At 35.2% G+C, this 21088-nt stretch overlaps 1 protein-coding gene across 7 annotated transcripts in view; it reads left to right on the top strand.

Moving 5' to 3' along the window:
• The first annotated feature begins 1243 nt into the window (after positions 1 to 1243).
• Nucb2 (nucleobindin 2) overlaps positions 1244 to 21088 on the top strand; it is a 45437-nt gene continuing 25592 nt past the window's right edge. For 4 of the 7 annotated variants that reach the window (XR_013437736.1, XM_040284672.2, XM_040284673.2 and 1 more), the window contains exons 1-4: positions 1244 to 1387; positions 17997 to 18140; positions 18894 to 19001; positions 20370 to 20496. Coding sequence is in view for 6 of the 7 variants with exons in the window: in XM_040284672.2 (XP_040140606.1) it covers positions 1262 to 1387; positions 17997 to 18140; positions 18894 to 19001; positions 20370 to 20496 (505 nt within the window). In the remaining variant the exon portion in view is untranslated. Of the gene's footprint in view, positions 1388 to 1744; positions 1787 to 6165; positions 6314 to 14990; positions 15124 to 17996; positions 18141 to 18893; positions 19002 to 20369; positions 20497 to 21088 lie in introns of those variants that run through there. The other 3 variants (XM_040284676.2, XM_040284674.2, XM_040284675.2) reach the window with 3 other exon arrangements.

The following is a 21088-nucleotide window of genomic DNA, read 5'->3' as shown; positions in this document are numbered from 1 at the left end:
ATGATCCCCAAGGTATAGATGGAGAAATATTCTTTTAAGCAATGTAGCACTTTATTCTGGTACCCTCTGTTTTACAAATATAAATTCATTTAATCTTCAACATCCCTATGCAATGGGAACTATTACAGCCTCTATTTTATAGTTGGGAAAGCTGTGCATGAAGAGAGGTTAAATAACTTATTGGAGAACATTTGCTAATATATATGGGACAGAGTTTTTAATCCTAGAACACTGGCTTCATTTTTCATTTTATGTCTTGGTTTAAACTCACTCATTTGATACTTGTTGAACAAATACTCTGCCAGAAAATGTACCAGGTCTAAAGTTAGGTAACTAACTCAAGACCAGGCATTTGTGATAGCTATAGAATCAGTGTTGAGGTCCAATTCTGACTCTTAAACCTGTGTTCTTTTCCTTGAACTATACAGTGAGTATGTTTTTTCAGTCCCTTCCAACAGGAGATGATTCTCCATTGGTGCTAAACCTTCAAGTTTTGGGTTTTACTAATTAAGTACTGTGACATTTCTTTTTAAGTTCCTCAGGATGTTTGAGGTATTCCTATCAACATTCATAGTTTTCTTTATCACAGAACAATCTTTACTGGTAGAAGAACTGTTGTTTTCTGCTTTATATGCACAGGGCATTCTGAAATATTTTCCTACATTTTGTTGTTTAATCATTGCATGCCCTTTTTTCCTTGTCTTTTCTTTTTCCTTAACCTCAGGACATTGCTGAGAATAATGCCCTTGTCTCAGATGGATGTGCGAGAAGGTGGGGCAAATGCAGTCAGGCCACAGTGACCCCAGAGATCAGCAGAACGAGAGTGGGGCGCGGTTACAAATTTGAGGAGGATTTTTGCTAAAAGGAGGTTTGGGAACCCCCACCTTCCCAACGCGAGGCCTGTGGTTGAGAAGTGCTTGACAGTATGGGCGACCAGTATGGGTGCTGAGGGGCAGACCAGTGGTCAAGAAGGAGGCTATCCCTAGGGTTGTGTTGGATTTCTCGGACAGGACACCCGCCCAAGTCCTGCTCCACAGGCTTCTCCAAGAAAGCTGGGAAGGAAGAGGCGCGGCCTCCCAGCCCAGCGAAGCAGAGCGCCACGTCCCTCTTGGCTCAGCCTACCTCAAGCTCCTTTGCTACGCGCTCCACACCTCCCGCCTCCGGCCTCGCTGGCTTGGCCTGGATCCAATCCCAACCAATCGGCGCCCTCCGCGATCCCAAGCAGGACCAATCAGCGGCGGTGGGGGCGGGAGCTGTCGCCATGGCAGTGAGGAGGCGGGCGCGCGCGGTTGGTGGAGGGACCGAGCAAAGCAGTGGGCCAGGGGCTGGAGAGAGTCTGTTCCAACCCATTCAGCAAGCGGAGCCTTCCTCGCCGGCAACCCGCAAGGTAAGGCCGGTGGCTGGAGGTGGATGCGGATTAGTACGTCGGGAGGCTGGGGCGAGTCCTGAGATAAGACTCTGGTTTTTTGCGCTGCCAAAGCAGTAAGCATGGCGGGGCCCGCACAGTGGGCGGGCACAGGTGGGGAGGGAGCCCCCAACTTGAGCTTGAGACTCTGGGTCTCCTCCTCCGCTTCACTCGCTGCAGAGCACCCGAGCTTTCTCTGGGGTCAATGTGGGAGGCGGACTCTCCGCGAGAGCCAGAGAGGGTAGATGCAGGACCGAGTCTCGGGCGGGGTCCGGCGCAGGCTTGGCGCTTCAGTGGGCGAGGGAGATGCCCATTGGTGAGGAAGGGTATATCTACCAATTCCAGGCTGATGCTCACCACACGACTCGCCGTGGAGCAAAGGTAGGCCCTGTGAACCCCGTTTTTCTGCCGGTTCTGTTAAGCTCTTACACTCGGGAGAAAGTTCCTGCCAGTCGTACTATCGTTTTTGTTTTTCCTTTTAAGAGACAACTTAGGTTCGAGGTGATCCCTTTCAGTTTTAGAGGATGAGAAGGATGGTACTTCCTTGTTGCACCTGCTAAATATTAACTCAGTGAGCAAATGTGGTTATTGTGGTTGGTGCTGGCAGCGGTCTTGGCAATTATTTTACAGTGTCAGAAGAGGTGGAGGGGGAGAAAATGAGAACGAACATGGATCTTTAGTCTAATTTTTGGGAGACAACCTCTTGAGATTCTGTGTTCACTAAACTACTACACTGGATAATGTACCTTTTGACAATCGAATTGGTGCTACCATCTAAATCCTTTTATTAAGGCTCTGTTAAATCCATGGATGAATATGGACACTAAACCAAATTTTACCTGGCTTAAAAAAAGACAGGGTCAGGGGTCGGTTAAATGCACATATTTCTTTTTCTTTTCTTTTTTTTAATGCTATCTTTTTATTTTTTTAAGTTTTTTAGTTATAGTTGGACACAATATCTTTATTTTGTTTATTTATTTTTATGTGGAGCTGAGGATCGAACCCAGGGCCTCAAACCTGAGAGGCAAACACTCTACCACTAGCTACAACCCGAGCCCTAAATGCACATATTTCTAATAGTTTTGTTTGAAGGACACTCTTGGTTTTCCCTATAGGAAAGTAAAAAAAAAAAAAAAAAAAAATTGACAGTTGCTTGAAAAGATTGGCTAAAAGCTGTATGAGACTAGTAGTATTTTGCTCCAATAACCTATCTTTTACTACCTATTTAAATTATTTGTTTCTTAAGGTATTCCATGGTGGATTCCATTAAATAATTGGACTCTGGTAATATCCAAATTCTTGCATTTTTGTCTGTCATAGAAATTGCATCAGGATTCATCCTGATTTAAGCCACGTGTGAGTTCTTGTTTTATAAAATTTGAACAAGTTTAACAAACATTAGACAAATAAATGTTTCAACAGATGCTCCTTAGTTAATAGGGTAAAAAATTAAATCATTTAGAAAATAGAAGTAAAACCTCAAGTAATATTATTCTTTTTATTATGGTGAACATGGAAACTTCTTTTTCTCATCTTGATTTTAAATTCTCTCCAATCTGGTTCACATTCCTAATGTGAATAATTTCTGTCTCCTTGTGGTTACTTGTGCTGTTCTGCTATCCTGATTTTACCCATTTTCTAAGGGTGTGTTTATCTTTCTCTGCTTTCCCAAGATACTAATTATTTATATGACACATTTTACACATTTTCTCAGCATGCCTTTTGTCAGTAGTTTTTTTGCTCAGTAAATACCATTTGAAATGAAATCACAATTAAGGGAGCTGGGTTGTGGCTCAGTGGTAGAGTGCTCCCCTAGCATTCACAAGGCACTGAGTTTAATCCTCAGCACCACATAAATGTAAAATAAAGATATTGTGTCCACCTAAAGCTAAAAAATAAATATTTAAAAAAAGAAGAAATCATAATTAAGGCAATTAGGGTAACTTGCAAAATACTAGCTTTTAATTATGGGCATTAATATAGGGTATCAGCAACATGAGCAATTCAGTTATCTTTTTGTTTTAGTATATGAAGTATATCTCTGTAGATATACTAAATTAATTTTGTATAATTTAAAATAATATAAAATACATATTAAACTGTGTTCCAATTTCTAAAGATCCTTTTGATGGCTGGGGTGTATAAAACACCCTTTTGAGTAGGTGGCTGGAAGAATCAAGTGTAAGATTTTGGAATGTATTGAAAATAATCTTTAAAGTGGATAATTTTTTAAGTATTGTGAGTAAATATAATAGACAAATAACTTTTTCAATATAATTTACAGTTTCGAAAAAGAAAAATTTGCTTTTTTTTATGTTTAATATGTGAAATCAGTTTATAGACTTTAAAAAACAGGCTCCAAATGAGTTAAAATAACTTACTCAAGAAAAATTACCAATCACTTTGATAATTTTCAATCTAAAAGTTTTTGAAATCTACAATATGGTGAAAAGTCTACTTAATTAGAATTTCTTGGCCAGATTCCAGTCCTTGTTCTGCTAGATTATCTTAGGCAATTAACTTCTTTGTGCTTTTATAACCTTTTATAAAGGTGGAAAGTGAACTGGATTACCTCTGAAAACATTTCTGGACTCAGAATTCTCTTATTCTAAAATTTGCAAACAACTTAATGGAAATTGAGATAGCACTTCCATGCCTTCATTTTTTGGCAGAGCTTTTTGACATTGTATTTTAGTTATCTGAAGTACAGCATATGTAAATGTTGAGGACATTGTAATTTAAAAAATTAAGTGATTTATTAAGTGTTAATTAAGTGATACTGATATCAACAGTATATATTCATAAACTTATTTCTAATAATACTGTAAACCATTGCTAAGATTGGAAAAAAAAGGATATATGATAGTTTCCTTGATTGATGTCCTTTTAACAGATACGGACATCAGAAACACTAAGATCTATACTGATGTCTTGATCAAGGAAGGGGCTGAAGTCCAGCTCAGCTGGTCATACACCTGATATTTTATTTCAAATCACACTTTCTATCTGACTCTCATTTTCAAAGTGGGAAATGGAGGTGAGCAACAGGTTATATTGTCACTGCTGGCATGGAGAAACTCAGACACCATTTTTTTTTCCTCATTCCACCCCTTTTTACTGTCAGAATTGACACATTAAAAAGCAGCAACCCTGGTTTCCTGGCTCAGGACAGTGCCTTTGGAAAAAAAAAAAAAAACCAAAAACCTAGGCCTCTCATTCCAGCTTGATTTTAATGGCTTGGAGGAAGAGACTGTTCCATTCTTGTTGGATGTGTTCCTTCTATTGGCTTTGTAGCTGCATTGGAGCTTTGGTTATAGCAATGCTCAGAGAAAAGCTCTAGTGAAGCATTTCAAAAATGTTTTGTAATTGTAAAACTGATATTGCCTTTTAAATTCTATAATTTGGGTATTTTCAGAACAGATTTTCATATGTATGTATATTTCATTTTCAAGACAATAAGGGCATTAATATTTACTGAGCATATACTATTGTCATATACTATACTGGTTATTTTATATTCTTTCTTATTTCCACCTCATCAATAAACCTGTAAAGAAGTATCAGTTCAGTTTCATAGATAGGAATATCAAGACTCAGAAGACCAAAAGAGGGTTGGAGATGTAGCTCAGTAGTAGAGCTCATGTGTAAGGCCTAGGGCTCAATCCCTAGCACTTAAAACAAGTATCTCACAAATAAATGGGAGAGGTTAGGATTCAATCTGGTTTTTTTTTTTTTGTTGTTTGTTTGTTTTTTATCATGCTGTATTAGAAAAGGCCATATACCTTTACAAAATACATTATGCATATTATCATAGATGGTTTCATATTAAATTGCCATGTAAAAAAGAAATATATGTGTTGTTCAAACTTGAAACTATTGTTATTTGCTTGTTTTCTTTACAGACCACTTAGAAATAATTGATCATGTTCACCAATGAGTTTGCACACAAGCTGTCTTGTATTATATAGTAGGGTTTCAAAAAAGAGTTAGAATTTTATTGTCTCATTACTGTGGTAGACTGGGATCAAGGTTAGTTATTTTAAAGTATTGTAAAAGTAAAGGAAGATTCCAGTTAAGTATTTAACAGAAGTTACCTTATATCTTAAAGTGTTATTGCTGAGAAAATTAAAAGCTTAATCTGAATTCCTCTTAGTTATTTAAAAGAGGAGCAATAGATTAATTCTAGATAGGGAAGAAGGGTGGGAGGGAAAGAGAGGGGGCAGGGGATTAGCAAGGATGGTGGAATGTGATGGTCATCATTATACAAAGTACATGCATGAAGACTTGAATTGGGTGTCAACATACCTTATAATATACAAACAGAGATATGAAAAATTGTGGTACATATGTGTATTGAGAATTGTAATGCAAAAAAACCCAAAGTACATGTATAATCTCATAAATTGTCATGAACATACTTTATATACAGAGATACGAAAAATTGTGCTCTATATGTGTAATAATTGTAATGCATTCCACTGTTGTCATGTATTTAAAAAAATAATAAAACCAATAAAAAAGAGGAGCAATATAGTAAGATATGGGCACAGCAAATCAAATGGTCTTTGATTCTGTTTATTTTAATGTATCTCCCTTCTCTACTGGAATATGATATAATTTAGTCTCCTTCACATCATGAAAATTTGGTACATTTTCTTTTCATGCAGTGACAAATTTATATGCTGTCATTTGCCTTTACCACCACTATAATATGGTTAAATTTATGATTATATTTAACTTGTCTTTTTTTTCTCATTTAGAACCTAAGAGTCAGTTTTTAATGAAAAAAAAATTGGGCCAGGAGCCAAGATCCACCTCTTCACTAACTTTATATTAAACATCTTACCTTTCTGGATCTCAGTTGCCTCATCTGTAAAAAGGACATAAAAATTATTTAGCTGTATGAAGGTAAGTGCTCAGTTAAGACTTGCCTTTGTTGGCAAACAAAAACTACCACCACTACCAACAATAATAAAACACAGATAGGCAAAACCCCAAATAGGCTTCCTGGTAGTTTAAACCCACAATGTTTTTTTTTTTTTTTTCCTCATTTGAAATAATTCTTGAAGTAGACAGTCTAGGACAGGCATAATGACTTTATTAAGTCATAAGAGACCTAATCTCCTACCAATTCTTTGATCTGCTTTCCCTAAATTGTGACTCTGTTTTTCACAGTCTAAGATAGCTACCAGCCTCTGACCATCACAGCCAAGATACAGGCAGCAAGACAAAGGTAATGAAGGATGTCTCTTCTCTCTTTCAGGAGACTTCCTGAACAAAGCTCAGGCTGCAAGAAAGCTGAGGAAGGGAGAAAAATATACATGAGGGAGGAACAGAGATTTTTCAAGGAAAGAGATAGATTAGTTCCAGCTTTTCTATTGTTTTGTTTGTTTTTAGTGTTGCCAGGGATTAAACCCAGGGCTCTGTTCATGCTAAGCAAGTGCCCTACCATTAAGCTACATCCTCAACTCTTTTGTTTTCTTTTCACTTACTTACCTATGACCATTCTTTTTAATCCCTTCCAAGATATCTTGCCCCACAATTAAAACAGGGATCTCCCACCCCTCCCTCTCAAATAAACTTAATCTGGTTAACTACTGGAGTGAAATCTATAGCTAGGAAATCTGCCTCTGTTTATGAATGGGAGTTTTGATTTGTCCTTTTAGGACCTGGATAGGTAGGGAAATTGTTTTGTATCTATTGGATACTAGGAGAAGATTAAGAACTCATAATAACTTTGTAATTATGCCTGAGGCTCTGATGCCTTTGGGATCATTGATTCCATGCTATCTTGAAATGATCTCTTTAAAAAATTTTTAAATATACTTACTTATTTTTTTTGTCCTACTTAGTTGTACATGACAGCAAAATACATTTCAATTCATCACACACAAATGGAGCATAACATTTCAATTCTCTAGTTGTACACCTTGTAAAGATGCACCATTAATGCAATCATACATGTATCTAGGGTAATGATGTCCATCTCATTCTACCATCTTTCCTACCCTCCTAATCCTACTCCATCCTCCCCTTTGCCCAATCCAAAGATTCTCCATTCTTCCCATGCTCACCCCCCACCCCCTCATCATAGATCATCATCTACTAATCAGAGAAAACATTTGGTACAATATCTTTATTTTATATTTATGTGGTGCTGAGGATCGAACGCAGTGCCTTGTGCATGCTAGGCGAGCCCTCTACCTCTGAGCCACAAACCCAGCCCCAGGCCTTTAGTTTTTTTGAGGTTGACTTACTTTGCTTAGCATAATATTCTCCAGCTCCATCCATTTGCCTGCATATACCACAATTTTATTCTCTTTTAAGGCTGAGTAATATTCCTTTGTGTATATATACCACAATTTCTTTATCCATTCATCTATTGATGAGCATCTAGGTTGGTTCCACAGTTTTTAGCTCCTATAAATTCAGCTGCTATAAACACTGATGTGACTATGTTACTATAGTATGCTGATTTTAAGTCCTTTGAGTATAAACCGAGGAGTAGGATAGCTGGGTCAAATGGTGGTTTCATTCAAAGTTTTCTGAGGAATCCTCACACTGCTTTCAAAAGTGGTTGCACCAATTTGCAGTCTCACCAGCAATGTATGAGTGTACCTTTTTCCCTACATCCTCTCCAACACCTATTATTGCTTGTATTCTTGATAACTGCCATTCTGACTGGGGTAAGATGAATCTTAGAGTAGTGTTAATTTGCATTTCTCTAATTACTAAAGATGTTGAACACTTTTTCATGTATTTGTTGATTACATGTATATCTTTTTCTAAGAAGTATCTGTTCCTTAGCCCATTTATTAATTGGATTATTTGGTTTTTTTTTTGGTATTAAGTTTTTTGAGTTCTTTATATATCCTAGAGATTAGTGCTCTATCTGATGTGCATGTGGTAAAAATTTGCTCCCATACTGAAGGCTCTCTCTTTACTTCAATGATTGTGTCTGTTGCTAAGAAGCTTATTGTTTAAATATATGTCTTTATTTTACTTTAAGTGTTGCTGAGGATTGAATCCAGTGCCTCACACATGCCACATGAACGTTCTACTTCTGAGCCACAACTTCAACCCAAGAAGAAGCTTTTTAATTTGAATCCATCCCATTTATTGATTCTTGATTTTATTCCTTGTGCTTTAGGAGTCTTGTTAAGGAAGTCGGGGCCCAATGAAGATTTGAGTCTACTTTTTCCTTCTGTTAGGTGCAGGGTCTCTGGTCTAATTCCTAGGTCCTTGATCCACTTTGAGTTGAGTTTTGTGCATGGTGAGAGATAGAGATTTAATTTCATATTGCTACATATGGATTTCCAGTTTTCCAAGCATCATTGTTGAAGAGGCTATCCTTTCTCCAATGTATGTTTTTGGCACCTTTGTCTAGTATGAGAAAACTGTGTTTATGTAGGTTGGTCTCTGTGTCTTCTCTTCTGTGCCATTCATTGGTCTACATATTTATTTTGGTGCCAATACCATGCTGTTTTGTTACTATTGCTCTGTAGTATAGTGGAAGGTCTGGTATTGTGATGCCTCCTGCTTTACTTTTCTTGCTAAGAATTGCTTTGGCTATTCTGGTCTCTTATTTTTCCAAATAAATTTCATGATTGCTTTTTCTAGTTCTATGAAGAATATCATTGGGATTTTAATCGGAATTGCATTAAATCTATATAACAGTTTTGGTAGTATGGCCATTTTGACAATATTAACTCTGCCTATCCAAGAGCATGGGGGATCTTTCCATATTCTAAGATGTTCTTCAATGAATTGATCTCTTGATTTAGAATCTCACATTATCCTACTTTAGAGAGGAAATAATCAGCCTATCCATAATTGGATTAGTCAGTCTACTGTTTCAGCCTAGTTTAGCTCAGTGTCTCCTCTTGAAGTCTGAGTCTTATGGAAACACAGGGTGATAAAAGATAGGAGAAGAAGGCCAGTCTTAATGATTGGAAAATGGAAGAAAAGTAGGTTAGTCCCACTTCTTCCCATTGTTTCTCTTTATCACTCATTTCTCCTTTTTTTGTATGGATATTTTTGTCTTTTCCAGTTCATAAAGACGACATGTAACCCTGTTTCTGACACCTTTCGCATTATGTTGGTATTTAAAGAGATTTTTTAAAATACATTTTTAATTGTTGACAGACCTTTATTTTGTCTATTTATTTATATGCGGTGCTGAGAATTGAACCCAGTGCTTCACATATGCTAGGCAAGCCCCCAACCCCTAAAGAGATTTTTGTCATTACTTTTCTACCTAATGTACTTCAACACTTTCTGTTTCTTTTATTATGACAGCAGGTGACATTTGAAGAGACTTTATTAAGAAATAGAGTAAAGGTTTAAGTTAATTATCCTTATTATGTCTAGAATAAACACTGAAAGATTAAAACTAGTAGAAGGAAAAAGTATATTTAAAACATTCTCCTTTAATCAAAAAAAAAAAGAAAAAAGAAAAGATGAGACAATAAAAAATAAATATTAAAGAGATAGGATAAATAGAAAGCCCTAAAGAAGATGGTAGATTTTTGAATTTAAGATAGAATACCTGTATTTCATTGATTCTAAGACCTCATTGATATTAAGATATACCATCGTATGCTATAGAAAAAAATCCTGCCAAACTATGACATTGTGCTTTATTACTTACAATATGCTTACTGAAAAAGTTTTATTTTACTTTTTTTTTAATCCCTAGGGATTGAACCCTGGGATGCTTTATCACTAAACTACATTCCCAGAGTTTTATTTTGTTTTATTTTGAGACAGAGTCTTGCTAAGTTATTGAGGCTGGTCTTGAGCTTGAGATCTTCCTGCCTCAGCCTCCCAAGTACCTGGTATTACAGGTGTGTGCCACCATACCTGGTTTTTTCGTTTTTTAAAATGTATGAAATAACATTGTTGGGAAATTATTTTGCAGTTTAAAATTAACATAGCAGCGACTTTTGGCCATAGGTATTTATGATGCATTACAGTGATAGCTGTTTTATAACCCATTCTCTTATATCAATCTCTTTTGTAGCTTTAGCATTAGTGTATTATCTTGAAGTATTCTAAAATAGCATCAGAATTTTGTCGACATTTCCTATTGACTCAACTCAGCTTTCTCCCCAGTTAAATTACATGTTGTTGGAAGATCTGCAGCTTTTGCTTCGTACTATTAGGAAGTTTTTGACAAATTGACATTTGCCTTAATGTTTATAAATTGGTCAAATCAAGTTCATGTTCCTTGAAATTTTTTTGGAGGCATTGTCAGTTTCTGTTGGCTGCCTTTGCATTGTTTGGCTGCTAATAGGTAATTCTGTTGCTCTAACAAAATGTAACATGGCATCATCTACTTAGCGTATCTTTTTGTGTGTGTGTGTGTGTGTGTTGTGCTAGGGACTGAACCCAGGGCCTTGTGTAACTGAGGCAAGCATTCTACCACCTGAGCTATATCCTCAGTCCTACTTTGGGTATCTTTCTGTCTAGAGTTTAGTAAAGCACTTACTTCTTCCTTTATGAGAAAAAATAAAATTATTATTCTAACATCAAACATTTCCTTCACCAATTTGAGTGCTTCATTTCTGAACTTACAAAATAACTTTTCATTTTAATATCAAATTATAGTTTAATATTCTTGGGAAGATATTTAAAGTGATAATAAGGAACTACTGATAATGCAGAAATTCTGAAGTTAGGACAGTAAGAATAAATTTGATAAAAAATTTATGCATATGTAATGCATATTGTTGTTGGTACTTGACCAAATACAATTTTATTTGTTGTTGTTGTTTGAAGTATTGGGGATGGTACCCAGGGCTTAGTGTGTACAAGGGAAGCCTCAACAACTGAGCTATATCCCCACATCTTTTTAAATTTTATTTTGAGACAGGTCTTACTAATTTGCCTGGGCTAGCTTCGAACTTGTAATTCTCCTGACTCAGCCACCCAAATGCCTGTGATTATAGGCATATACCACTGTGCCCAGCTTCAATCACAATTTTAATGTTCCAGTCATTGAAAGATACTCCCTGATTCCTGAAATGTTAAAATGAGAAATTGTGCATTTTAGGATGGATTAAGCACAGAATAAGCAATTTAATTAAATGTAAACAGAGAAAATACTCCACTTAGAAGGCAGAGATTGTCACCTTAGTATATGTGTGTATGTTTGCATGTGTACATATGTACATGTATATATATATATATTCACACAGTATTCAAAAGAAAAACTGGTTTCACTATATTAGTAACAACTAATATAGACCTTAAGGCAAGTTGGGATATGAAGGCCACTCACATGTGATAAAACATTAAATCTAAGGCTAGAAAGTCTTACATTTATATATATCTAATATTTAAATAAAATTGACAAAATCATAAGGAAAAACAGAAAAGTCCAAAATAATAATGTAAGATTTTCACATATTTGTCTAGTAATGGTGAAACAAGGAGACAAAAATCATTAAGAATATAGAAAAATTAAATGATTGTGAAGCATGAATTGTATTTTTTGATCTTCACATTAAAATTTTTTCAGCTTGAAATTTTTGCAATATTTTTTAAATTCATTTTTTATTTTTTTTTTACTTTTTATTTTTTACCTTTTTAAATACACAACAGCGGAATACATTACAATTCTTATTATACAAATAGAGCACAATTTTTTGTATCTTTGTATATAGAGTATATTCATGCCAATTCATGCCTTTATACATGTACTTTGTTGTTTTTTTTGCATTATAATTCTTTTTTTCTTTTTAAGAGAGAGAGAGAGAATTTTTTTTTTTTAATATTTATTTTTTGGTTTTCAGCGGATACAACATCTTTGTTTTGTATGTGGTGCTGAGGATCAAACCCGGGCCGCACGCATGCCAGGCGAGCGCTCTACCACTTGAGCCACATCCCCAGCCCCATGCATTACAATTCTTAATACATATATGTACCACAATTTTTCATATCTCTGTTTGTATATAAAGTAGGTTGACACCCAGTTCGTGTCTTAATACATGTACTTTGGATAATGATGTCCATCACATTCCACCATCCTTGCTAATCCCCTGCCTTCTCCCTATTCCTCCCTCCCCTCTCCCCTTCTTCCCTATCTAGAATTCATCTATTCCTCCCATGTTCCCCCTCCCTACCCCACTAAGAGTCAGCCTCCTTATATCAGAGAAAACATTCGGCATTTGTTTTTTTGGGATTGGCTAACTTCACTTAGCATTGTCTTCTCTAGCGCCATCCATTTACCTGCAAATGCCACGATTTTATTTTCTTTTATTGCTGAGTAAAATTCCATTGTGTATATATACCACATTTTTAAAAATCCATTCATCCACTGAAGGGCATCTAGGTTGGCTCCGCAGTTTAACTATTGTGAATTGTGCTGCTATAAACATTGATGTGGCTGTGTCCCTGTAGTATGCTGTGTTTAAGTCCTTTGGGTATAGTCTGAGGAGAGGGATAGCTGAGTCAAGTGGAACCACCATTTATTCCTTTTTTTAAAGTTGGAATATAATTCATACAATTCCCTTGCTTTTAGTATAATTGTAGGGTTTTTCAACCATCTCCACTATCTAATTTTAGAACATTTTCATCACCCCCCCCAAAAGAAATCCTGTATCCATTAGCATTTATTTTTTATTTCCCCCTTTCCTACCAATAGTTCTAAGCAATCAGTAATCTAATTTCTTCCTCTATGAACTTACCTATTTTGGGCATTTCATACCAATTGAGTCATATAATATATGTCTTCTTGCTCTTGGCTGTATTTGTTATTTATTCTGTTGTATTTGACTTTAAAACAAACAATTCTCCTTTAAAATCAGTCTTTTGTCCTGAAATTATCAAAATATGAAATAGCCTTTGATTTTGAAACAGCAGTACCAATTCAATGCAAGTCTGACAACTTCTAAACCTAAGCTTTGTTTCTACTCCACCAAGAAGGTCTAAGTTTGATGAGAGGTATAATGTTTCACAACCTGTTTCCAAAGGGTGAAACTTTCTTGGCTTTACTTCTTTTTGTCATTGTATCCCCAAAGGAATTTTCCTTGAAAGTTGATTTTTGTTATGTTACAATTAATGTTCCCATTTCAACTCCCACATCTGTTTTTTCCTTTGCCTATGTATTTTAAACTTGCCAATCTTTAGTTTAAAGGCATTTGTTGATCTTACAAATTAATAATTTAAAATTATTGGGCTGGGGATGTGGCTCAAGCAGTAGCGCGCTTGCCTGGCATGCGTGCGGCCTGGGTTTGATCCTCAGCACCACATACAAACAAAGATGTTGTGTCTGCCAAAAACTAAAAAATAAATATTAAAAAATTTCTCTCTCTCTCTCTTTAAAAATAAAATAATTGGTGTGAATATAAGCAACTTTATTAGTACTTTATTAGTATTTCTGAATACGTAATAGAAAAGATCTATACTTAAGAAAATAGGTACTAGAATTTAAGCACTTAACAAATACTGAGGTTAAGTGAAATTCTCTAATTTAACAAATTCTTTGTTTTTAAAATGAGAAAACTGAAGTGGAGAAAGTCAATTGACTCACCTGTGATGACATAGTAAATAAGCGATGCAGCTAGAATTAGAAAGTACATAATAAAACTTAATTCTGCCTTATTGTTCGGTATAAAAGTAATTTTCTGCTGACTGTGGTGGTACATATCTATAGTCCCAGCTACTTTGGAGGCTAAGACAGGAAGATCACAAGTTTGAGGTTACCCTGGATAACTTACACCCTGCAGCAAAATAAGAAATAAAAAGGTATTGGGATGTAACTCAGTGGTAGAGCACTTGCCTACTATACCTAGAGGCCCTGGGTTTAATCCCTGTTGAACACACACACACACACACACACACACACACACACACACACACACACCACACATCAGACATTTCCAATTCCTTAAGGATCCAACATTTCTTTTTGACATAAGTATTCTCCTTGTCTCTCATTATAAGTAAGGTCTATAAGTATTAGAAAGAGGGAAGGCAGTATGTTATAGGGCAGTACTTTTGAAACTTTAGCAGGCATTATAATCATCTACAGGCTTGTTAAAAGACAGATTGTGGGGCCTACAGCCTAGAGTCTCTGATTTGGGTCTGGAGTAATCCTTGAGAGTTTGCATTTCTAGCAATTTCCCAGGTGATACTGGTGGTACTGACCTGGGAACCCCACACTTTGAGAACCGAGGCTTAAAAGTAGACTTTGGCTTTGGCATTAGTCACTCTCAAGTTTAAATTGTCTCTATGACTAACTGCTCTATGATTTAGATCAAGCTTTTTAAGCAGTAAGGTTTCTTTTACTTTAAAATGGGGGTGATAATATTTATTTTACAGTGTTGTCATAAGACTTAAATGAGTTAATATAAAAAAATGTTTAATTGTCCTGCTTGGTACATAGGAAACACTAAATAGATGGTTGTTACTGTTACTTATAATAAACATGAGGATCAATCAGTGTTTATGAATCATAAATTCTGTCAGTGTTTTTGATTAGAGAGATTCTTTGTTTTGTCACTTTGAGATATTGCCAGGAGACGTACATAGTTACATATACAAGCACATCTCTCTTGACTTGTCTTCTTATTTATGGTAGATGTGTGCAGAGAAAGAGCAAAAGGGACAACAACAGATGGGAGGATGTGGAAAAATCAGAACCCTCTTATATTACTGATGGGAGTGTAAAATAGTACATCCACTTTGGAAAACAGTTGGCAGGTCCTAAAAAGGTAAACACACAGAGTTATGAAATTTATCCAGCAATTCTATTCCTAAAGGTATATAATCAAAAGAATTAAAAACATACTAATATAATAGCTTGAACACTAATGTTCACTGAGGAATTATTTTAAAACATCCTGAAAGTAGAAACAACCTAAATGTCCATCAACTGATGAATGGATAAACAATTGTGGTATATCCATACCATGGAATATCTGTTGAGCTCTAAAAAGGGATGAAGTCCTGATACATGTTACAGGATGCTTGAACCCTGAAAGCATACTGCTAAATGACAAATGCCAGACACAAAAGGCTATGTATTGTACAATTCCATTTATATGAAATGTCCAGAATAGGCAAATATATATACACAGAAAATAGATTATGAGACAGGAGGATCACAAGTTCAAAGCCAGCCTCAGCAAAAGCAAGGTGCTAAGCAACTCAGTGAGACCCTGTCTCTAAATAAAATACAAAATAGGGCTGGGGATGTGGCTCAGTGGTTGAGTGCTCCTGAGTTCAATCCCTAGTACCAAAAAATAAAATGGTAGATTAGTAGCTACCCAGGGAGTAGGGGGAAAGGGAATTGGGAGTGATTCTTATTGAGTATAGGTTTTCTTTTGGGGGGTGATGAAATGTTTGAAAATTAGTAACAATGGTTGCATATCCTTGTAAAGACACTTAAAAAAAAAAAAAAAGAAAGCCTGAGTTGTATCACTTAAAAGGGTAAATTTCATGGTCTATGAGTTATATCTCAAAAACACCAAAACCAAAACACACACCTATGTATGTGGGCATAAAGCATGAATGAGAAATAAACCTTTATTGGCATAAAAAATAATTCTGGGGAAGAGGAGGTGATTCATAGTGGATAGTCTATGCCACAAATAAACCATTCTAAGCCCTGTAAGTTTTACAAAAATGAAAACCTATTTAGCATCATGGAGCCAATCATTCATCATGAAAAACATTTACTTACAACAATCAAGCTTGAGGAACCAGTGTCCTAGAGAAGATAAATCCTAAGCTTCACTATACATAGGAATCACTGGAAAATTTGTTGGAAGATTCCTGAGCCCCATTCCTGAGGCTTTGGGTATAGCCTGAGAATTGGTATTCCTGACAGTCAGCTCCAGGGGGCTTCTGATCTGAGAGGCTGGAGAACTAAATTCTGAATAGCATCTTCATAGATTAGACAAATTCTGCGAATTTTGTACCATGTGAAGTTTATCTCAATACAGATGCTAAAAATTGCTATAGAAATTGCTGAAATGTGAGTCTTAATGGTTTTGTTAATGAAAAGACAATGTACTATAAAGGCAATCTGTTTGATTATTAATTTCTTCATTTGTAAAATGAGTCACTTTCTCTCAGTGTATTTAGTGAGTACCATCTAGGGTGTGGTATGAAAATGAGGTTATTTATTCTTTTCTTTTTGATACTGAGGATTGAACCCAGGGATGCTTTACCACTGAGCTACACCCCAAGTTTTATTTATTTGTTTTTTAGTTTTGAGACAGGATCTCAATAAGTTGCTGGGGCCTTGGTAACTTGATGAGGATAGCCTTGAACTTGTAACCCTCTTGCCTCAGCCTCCCAAATTGCTGGGATTACAGGTGTGTGGCACAATGCCTGACTGGGGTTTTGTATTCTTTTCCAAATTGTGACCTATATAAGAATGTGTTACCCTAAAAAAAAAATGAAAAAGAAAAAAGGAAAGTCTATGACTAGTTAAGTTTGAGAGACTCTAAGTTAAATAATGCATATTCCAGATTGTTTAAACTATATAATAAATGTATCTTTTTTATTTTTGCTGAGGATCAAATGGAGGGCCTCACATACACCAGGCAAGAGCTTTACCACTGAACTACACCCTCAGGATATTACTATTGACTTGAACACTATCATAAGTTTATATGTATAAAATCAATTGAATATGAGACATTTATTCTAATTTTTGTAGTAGACTTCTGGAGTTACAGAGATCCTAGTGGAATGAATAAATAAAATTTGAATATTGTGAGACTAACAATGTTAGTATTGTTATTTTGTTTCAGCCTCATTATATTCTACTTGATTTATTATTGACCTATTTATTTGAAAACTTATTGACCAAAAAGATCTTTACCAAATGATTATTGGTTGTGACAGAATAATTTAATAAGGTTAAAAGAATATTTGTGGTTAGTTATTTATCTCTCTTAATCAACAAATGTTCATAGAGCAATTTATTTTTAAAATTAGGTTGAAACTAAATTAAGCTATACAGAAATAATTTTGGCTCCTAATATTTTAATTGGGGAAAGTGATTTTATTCCTTCTTTTCTCACTTTGAGCTGTTTTCAAAAAAAAAAAAATTGGGTTCCTCATTACCATCTTTACTTGGAGTTTTTTTTTTTAATAATAAGCCAAATGTTTTTTTCTGTAGTTTGAACTTTAAATTTTTTGTCCTATCTTTCTAATTTTGACTAAAAATATCTCTCCCCTGATTTTCTTTAGTAATCTATTTTAAGTATTATTTTTGACAAGTTATAATCTATTTTTTAAAAATATTTATTTTTTCAAATAAAGAGATCTTTCTTTTTCTTAAAAAAAAAATAAAAATATTTATTTTTTAATTGTAGGTGGACACACAATCTTTATTTCATTTTTATGTGATGCTGAGGATCGAATCCAGTGCCTCACATGTGCTAGGCGAGCACGCTACCACAGAGCCACAAGCCCAGCCCAAGTTACAATCTATTTTTATTCCTTTTCTAGAATTTTTTTGTTGTATTAATAAGTCTTTCAGATTGAATGTTATTAATGTGACATTGGGAATTCCATATGTAGTTTTAAAACACCCTTTTAGGACCTGACTATAACTCTTTCTGTATTTCAGATGAGGTGGAGGACCAGCCTACCACAGTATTATTTTCTCTCAGCTACATGTCTACTAATCACTCTTGAAGCTGTCCCTATAGACATCGACAAGACAAAAGTACAAAACACTCAACCTGTGGAAAGTGCAAAGATAGAACCACCAGTAAGTGAAGTGGGTGGAATTATAACTAAATTAATTATATCTAACTGAAGTAAAATGGAAACATTATAACTAAAATATTGCAAATATTCATTACTTGTAAAATTGGACCTTTAGGCTGTATTTCTGAAATAGCAATAAAAAGAGTATGTGACAGGCATAGGCTGTTTAACATTAGCCAGTGTTTATTTAATGCAATTAGTACATAGAGGAATTAATCAATACATTTCAATGTAGAACTAACTAGCTAAGAAAATACTGTTATATTCAAAGGAGAGACAGATGGCAATGAGAAGAAACCAGTTCATATTACTGGTTAAATCTTCCTTGTTTAAACCATATAATAAATGTATCTTTATGTTATAATAACATGATATTGGTTCAGATACAAAAGTCTAAGAAATTCAGCTTTTTAACCTTAATAATTAAAACTATCAGAATAGATATTTCTTAGTGCCATTTTGCTGGAAATTGCTTCTTAAAGATTGATATCTTTAAGATGAGCACACTTGTACATGCCTGGAATCCCAGGAGGATTGCAAGTTCAAGGCCAGCCTCAGCAACTTAATGAGGGCTTAAGCAATTTAGTGGGACCCTGTCTCAAAATAGAAAATAAAAAAGTGGTATGGATGTAGCTCAGTGATAGTGCATCCCTGGGTTAAATCCCCATTCCCCCTGCCACTCCAGAAAAAAAAAAGATTGATTCAAACATGGAAAAACTTTCAGAAGCATTACCATTTGTTTTTTAATTTGAAGGATACTGGACTTTATTATGATGAATATCTTAAGCAGGTGATTGATGTGCTGGAAACAGATAAACATTTCAGAGAAAAGCTCCAGAAAGCAGACATAGAAGAAATAAAGGTAAATGTAACTAAATACTTATTTAAAAAACATTTAAGCATATCAGACTCTGAGCTAAATGCTGGGGATACAAAGATGAGACTTTTCCTAGACCTTAAGGAACACTTAGGGGAAAATCACATCCAGAAACAGATTATCTAGATGGATAGATGGATAAATGGATGTTGCATTATATAGAGGTAGAGGACAGACACATAATCCAATATGAAGCAGTGGGGAAAGGCCAGAAGTCATTCTTGGTAGATAGTATATATGCCAGAAATCAAAGAAATACCTGGAAAAAAGACAGACTGGACGGTATCCTAGGCAAAAGCACAAGGGTACAAAGACAAGAAGTACCTAGAAAAATGGAAGTAGTACCTATTCCTGAATCCCAGAGTGGGATATGGAATCCATGAATGGCCAAAATATGAAGTTGGAAATAGTCATGGGTCAGATCTTGTATATCAGATGAAGGGGCTTGGATCATGACTTGAGGATAGCCGGAAGCTATTCAAAGGTGTAAGACAGGACCCCCTCCCCCCACTCCGGGGACATGGTCCTTGGTCATGTGCAGAGAGCCCTTCCTCCTGGGAAATGGGGTGTGGCTGGATTGCTAGACTTACAAGCGCTCACTTCAGTTCATTTTTCCGTTTGTGGGTAACATGGTGCTGAACAATTGATAAAGGGCTTGCTTCTGGGTTGGGGTTTTCTGTATAGGAAAGCAGCTTTCTCGCTTTCATCTATTGAAAGTCAACCTCTTAACATAAGGATTTGAAAAATAAAAGAATGAAACCCTATATGCAAATGTTATGCTATTTGAATAAGAGATTTAAAAATCCAAGGATTTTGGTATCCATTTAGGTCCTGGAGTCAGTCCCCCATGGATACTAAGGAAGAACTGTCCTGTTTTCTTTATTCATCCATTAGTTGATGAACATTTGAATTGTTTATATTTCTTTTGGTTCACATGAATAATGATTCTATGAACATTTATGTTCAAGTTATTGTGTTAATATGTTTTCAATTCTCTTATGTTTACCTAGGATTAGAATTGATGGCTCATATGATAACTCTGCTTTTAATTTTTTGAGGACCTTCCAGACTTATTTTCCAAAGTGGCTACACCATTTTACAGTTCAATTTTTTGAGTTTCTACTTTGTGCTTTAAATATACTTTCCTAAATTATGTGATTTTTTTAGACATATTGATTTTTAGAATTACAAACTGAATCTCTTCTGAGATGCTTTTTGATTATAATTAGGTGAGTTTATCTCAACTAATCAAAGTGTTTATCACTAATTATTATAACCCTTTTTAAAATATGTTACATATGGTCTAAAAACTGAATGTAATAGATAAAGCTAATTTATTAATTTTGTTGATAGAGTGGGAGGCTAAGCAAAGAGCTGGATTTAGTAAGTCACCATGTGAGGACAAAACTTGATGAACTGAAAAGGCAAGAAGTAGGAAGGTTAAGAATGCTAATTAAAGCTAAATTGGATTCTCTTCAAGGTAAGTGTTAGAAGGTAGGAAAATTTCAGTATTTGGTTGTTGAGGTCAGTTTACATGAGACATGTCATGTTCTTCTTGTCAAAATTATATGTATTGATTTGATATCTCATAATTTTTAAGATTTAATTTAATTTTTTGAATAGGTAGTATATCATTCAAAAAATTCAAATGAAGACCCATGCAGTGGTACATACTATAATCCCTGCTATTTGGGAGTTTGAGGCAGGAGGATTATAAATGCAGCCAGCCTTTTCAATTTAGCCATACCCTTTCACAAAATAATTTTTTTAAAAGAAAGGGCTGGGATGTGGAGCAGTGGTAGAACACTTGTAAGGCACTGGGTTCAATTCCCAGGACCACAAAAACAAATAAATATGAAAATTCAAATTATTAGCTTTAAATTATTTTATCAATAGAAAGAACAAAAAGTAATATATTAAGCCACTGACTTAAAAGAAGAGAAGCATCACATTCCACCTCCCATGCTCCCCCTCCCCCACCCCACTGTGAGTCACTTTATATCAGAGAAAATATTTGGCATTTGTTTTTTTGGGATTGACTAACTTCACTTGCCATTCATTATCTTCTCCAA

The sequence above is a fragment of the Ictidomys tridecemlineatus genome, chromosome 4 (genome assembly GCF_052094955.1).
Source record: "Ictidomys tridecemlineatus isolate mIctTri1 chromosome 4, mIctTri1.hap1, whole genome shotgun sequence".
In the NCBI taxonomy this organism is placed as follows: Eukaryota; Metazoa; Chordata; class Mammalia; order Rodentia; family Sciuridae; genus Ictidomys; species Ictidomys tridecemlineatus.
The sequence above is the reverse complement of the archived record's forward strand: the minus strand, read 5'-3'. Positions and strand labels throughout refer to the sequence as shown.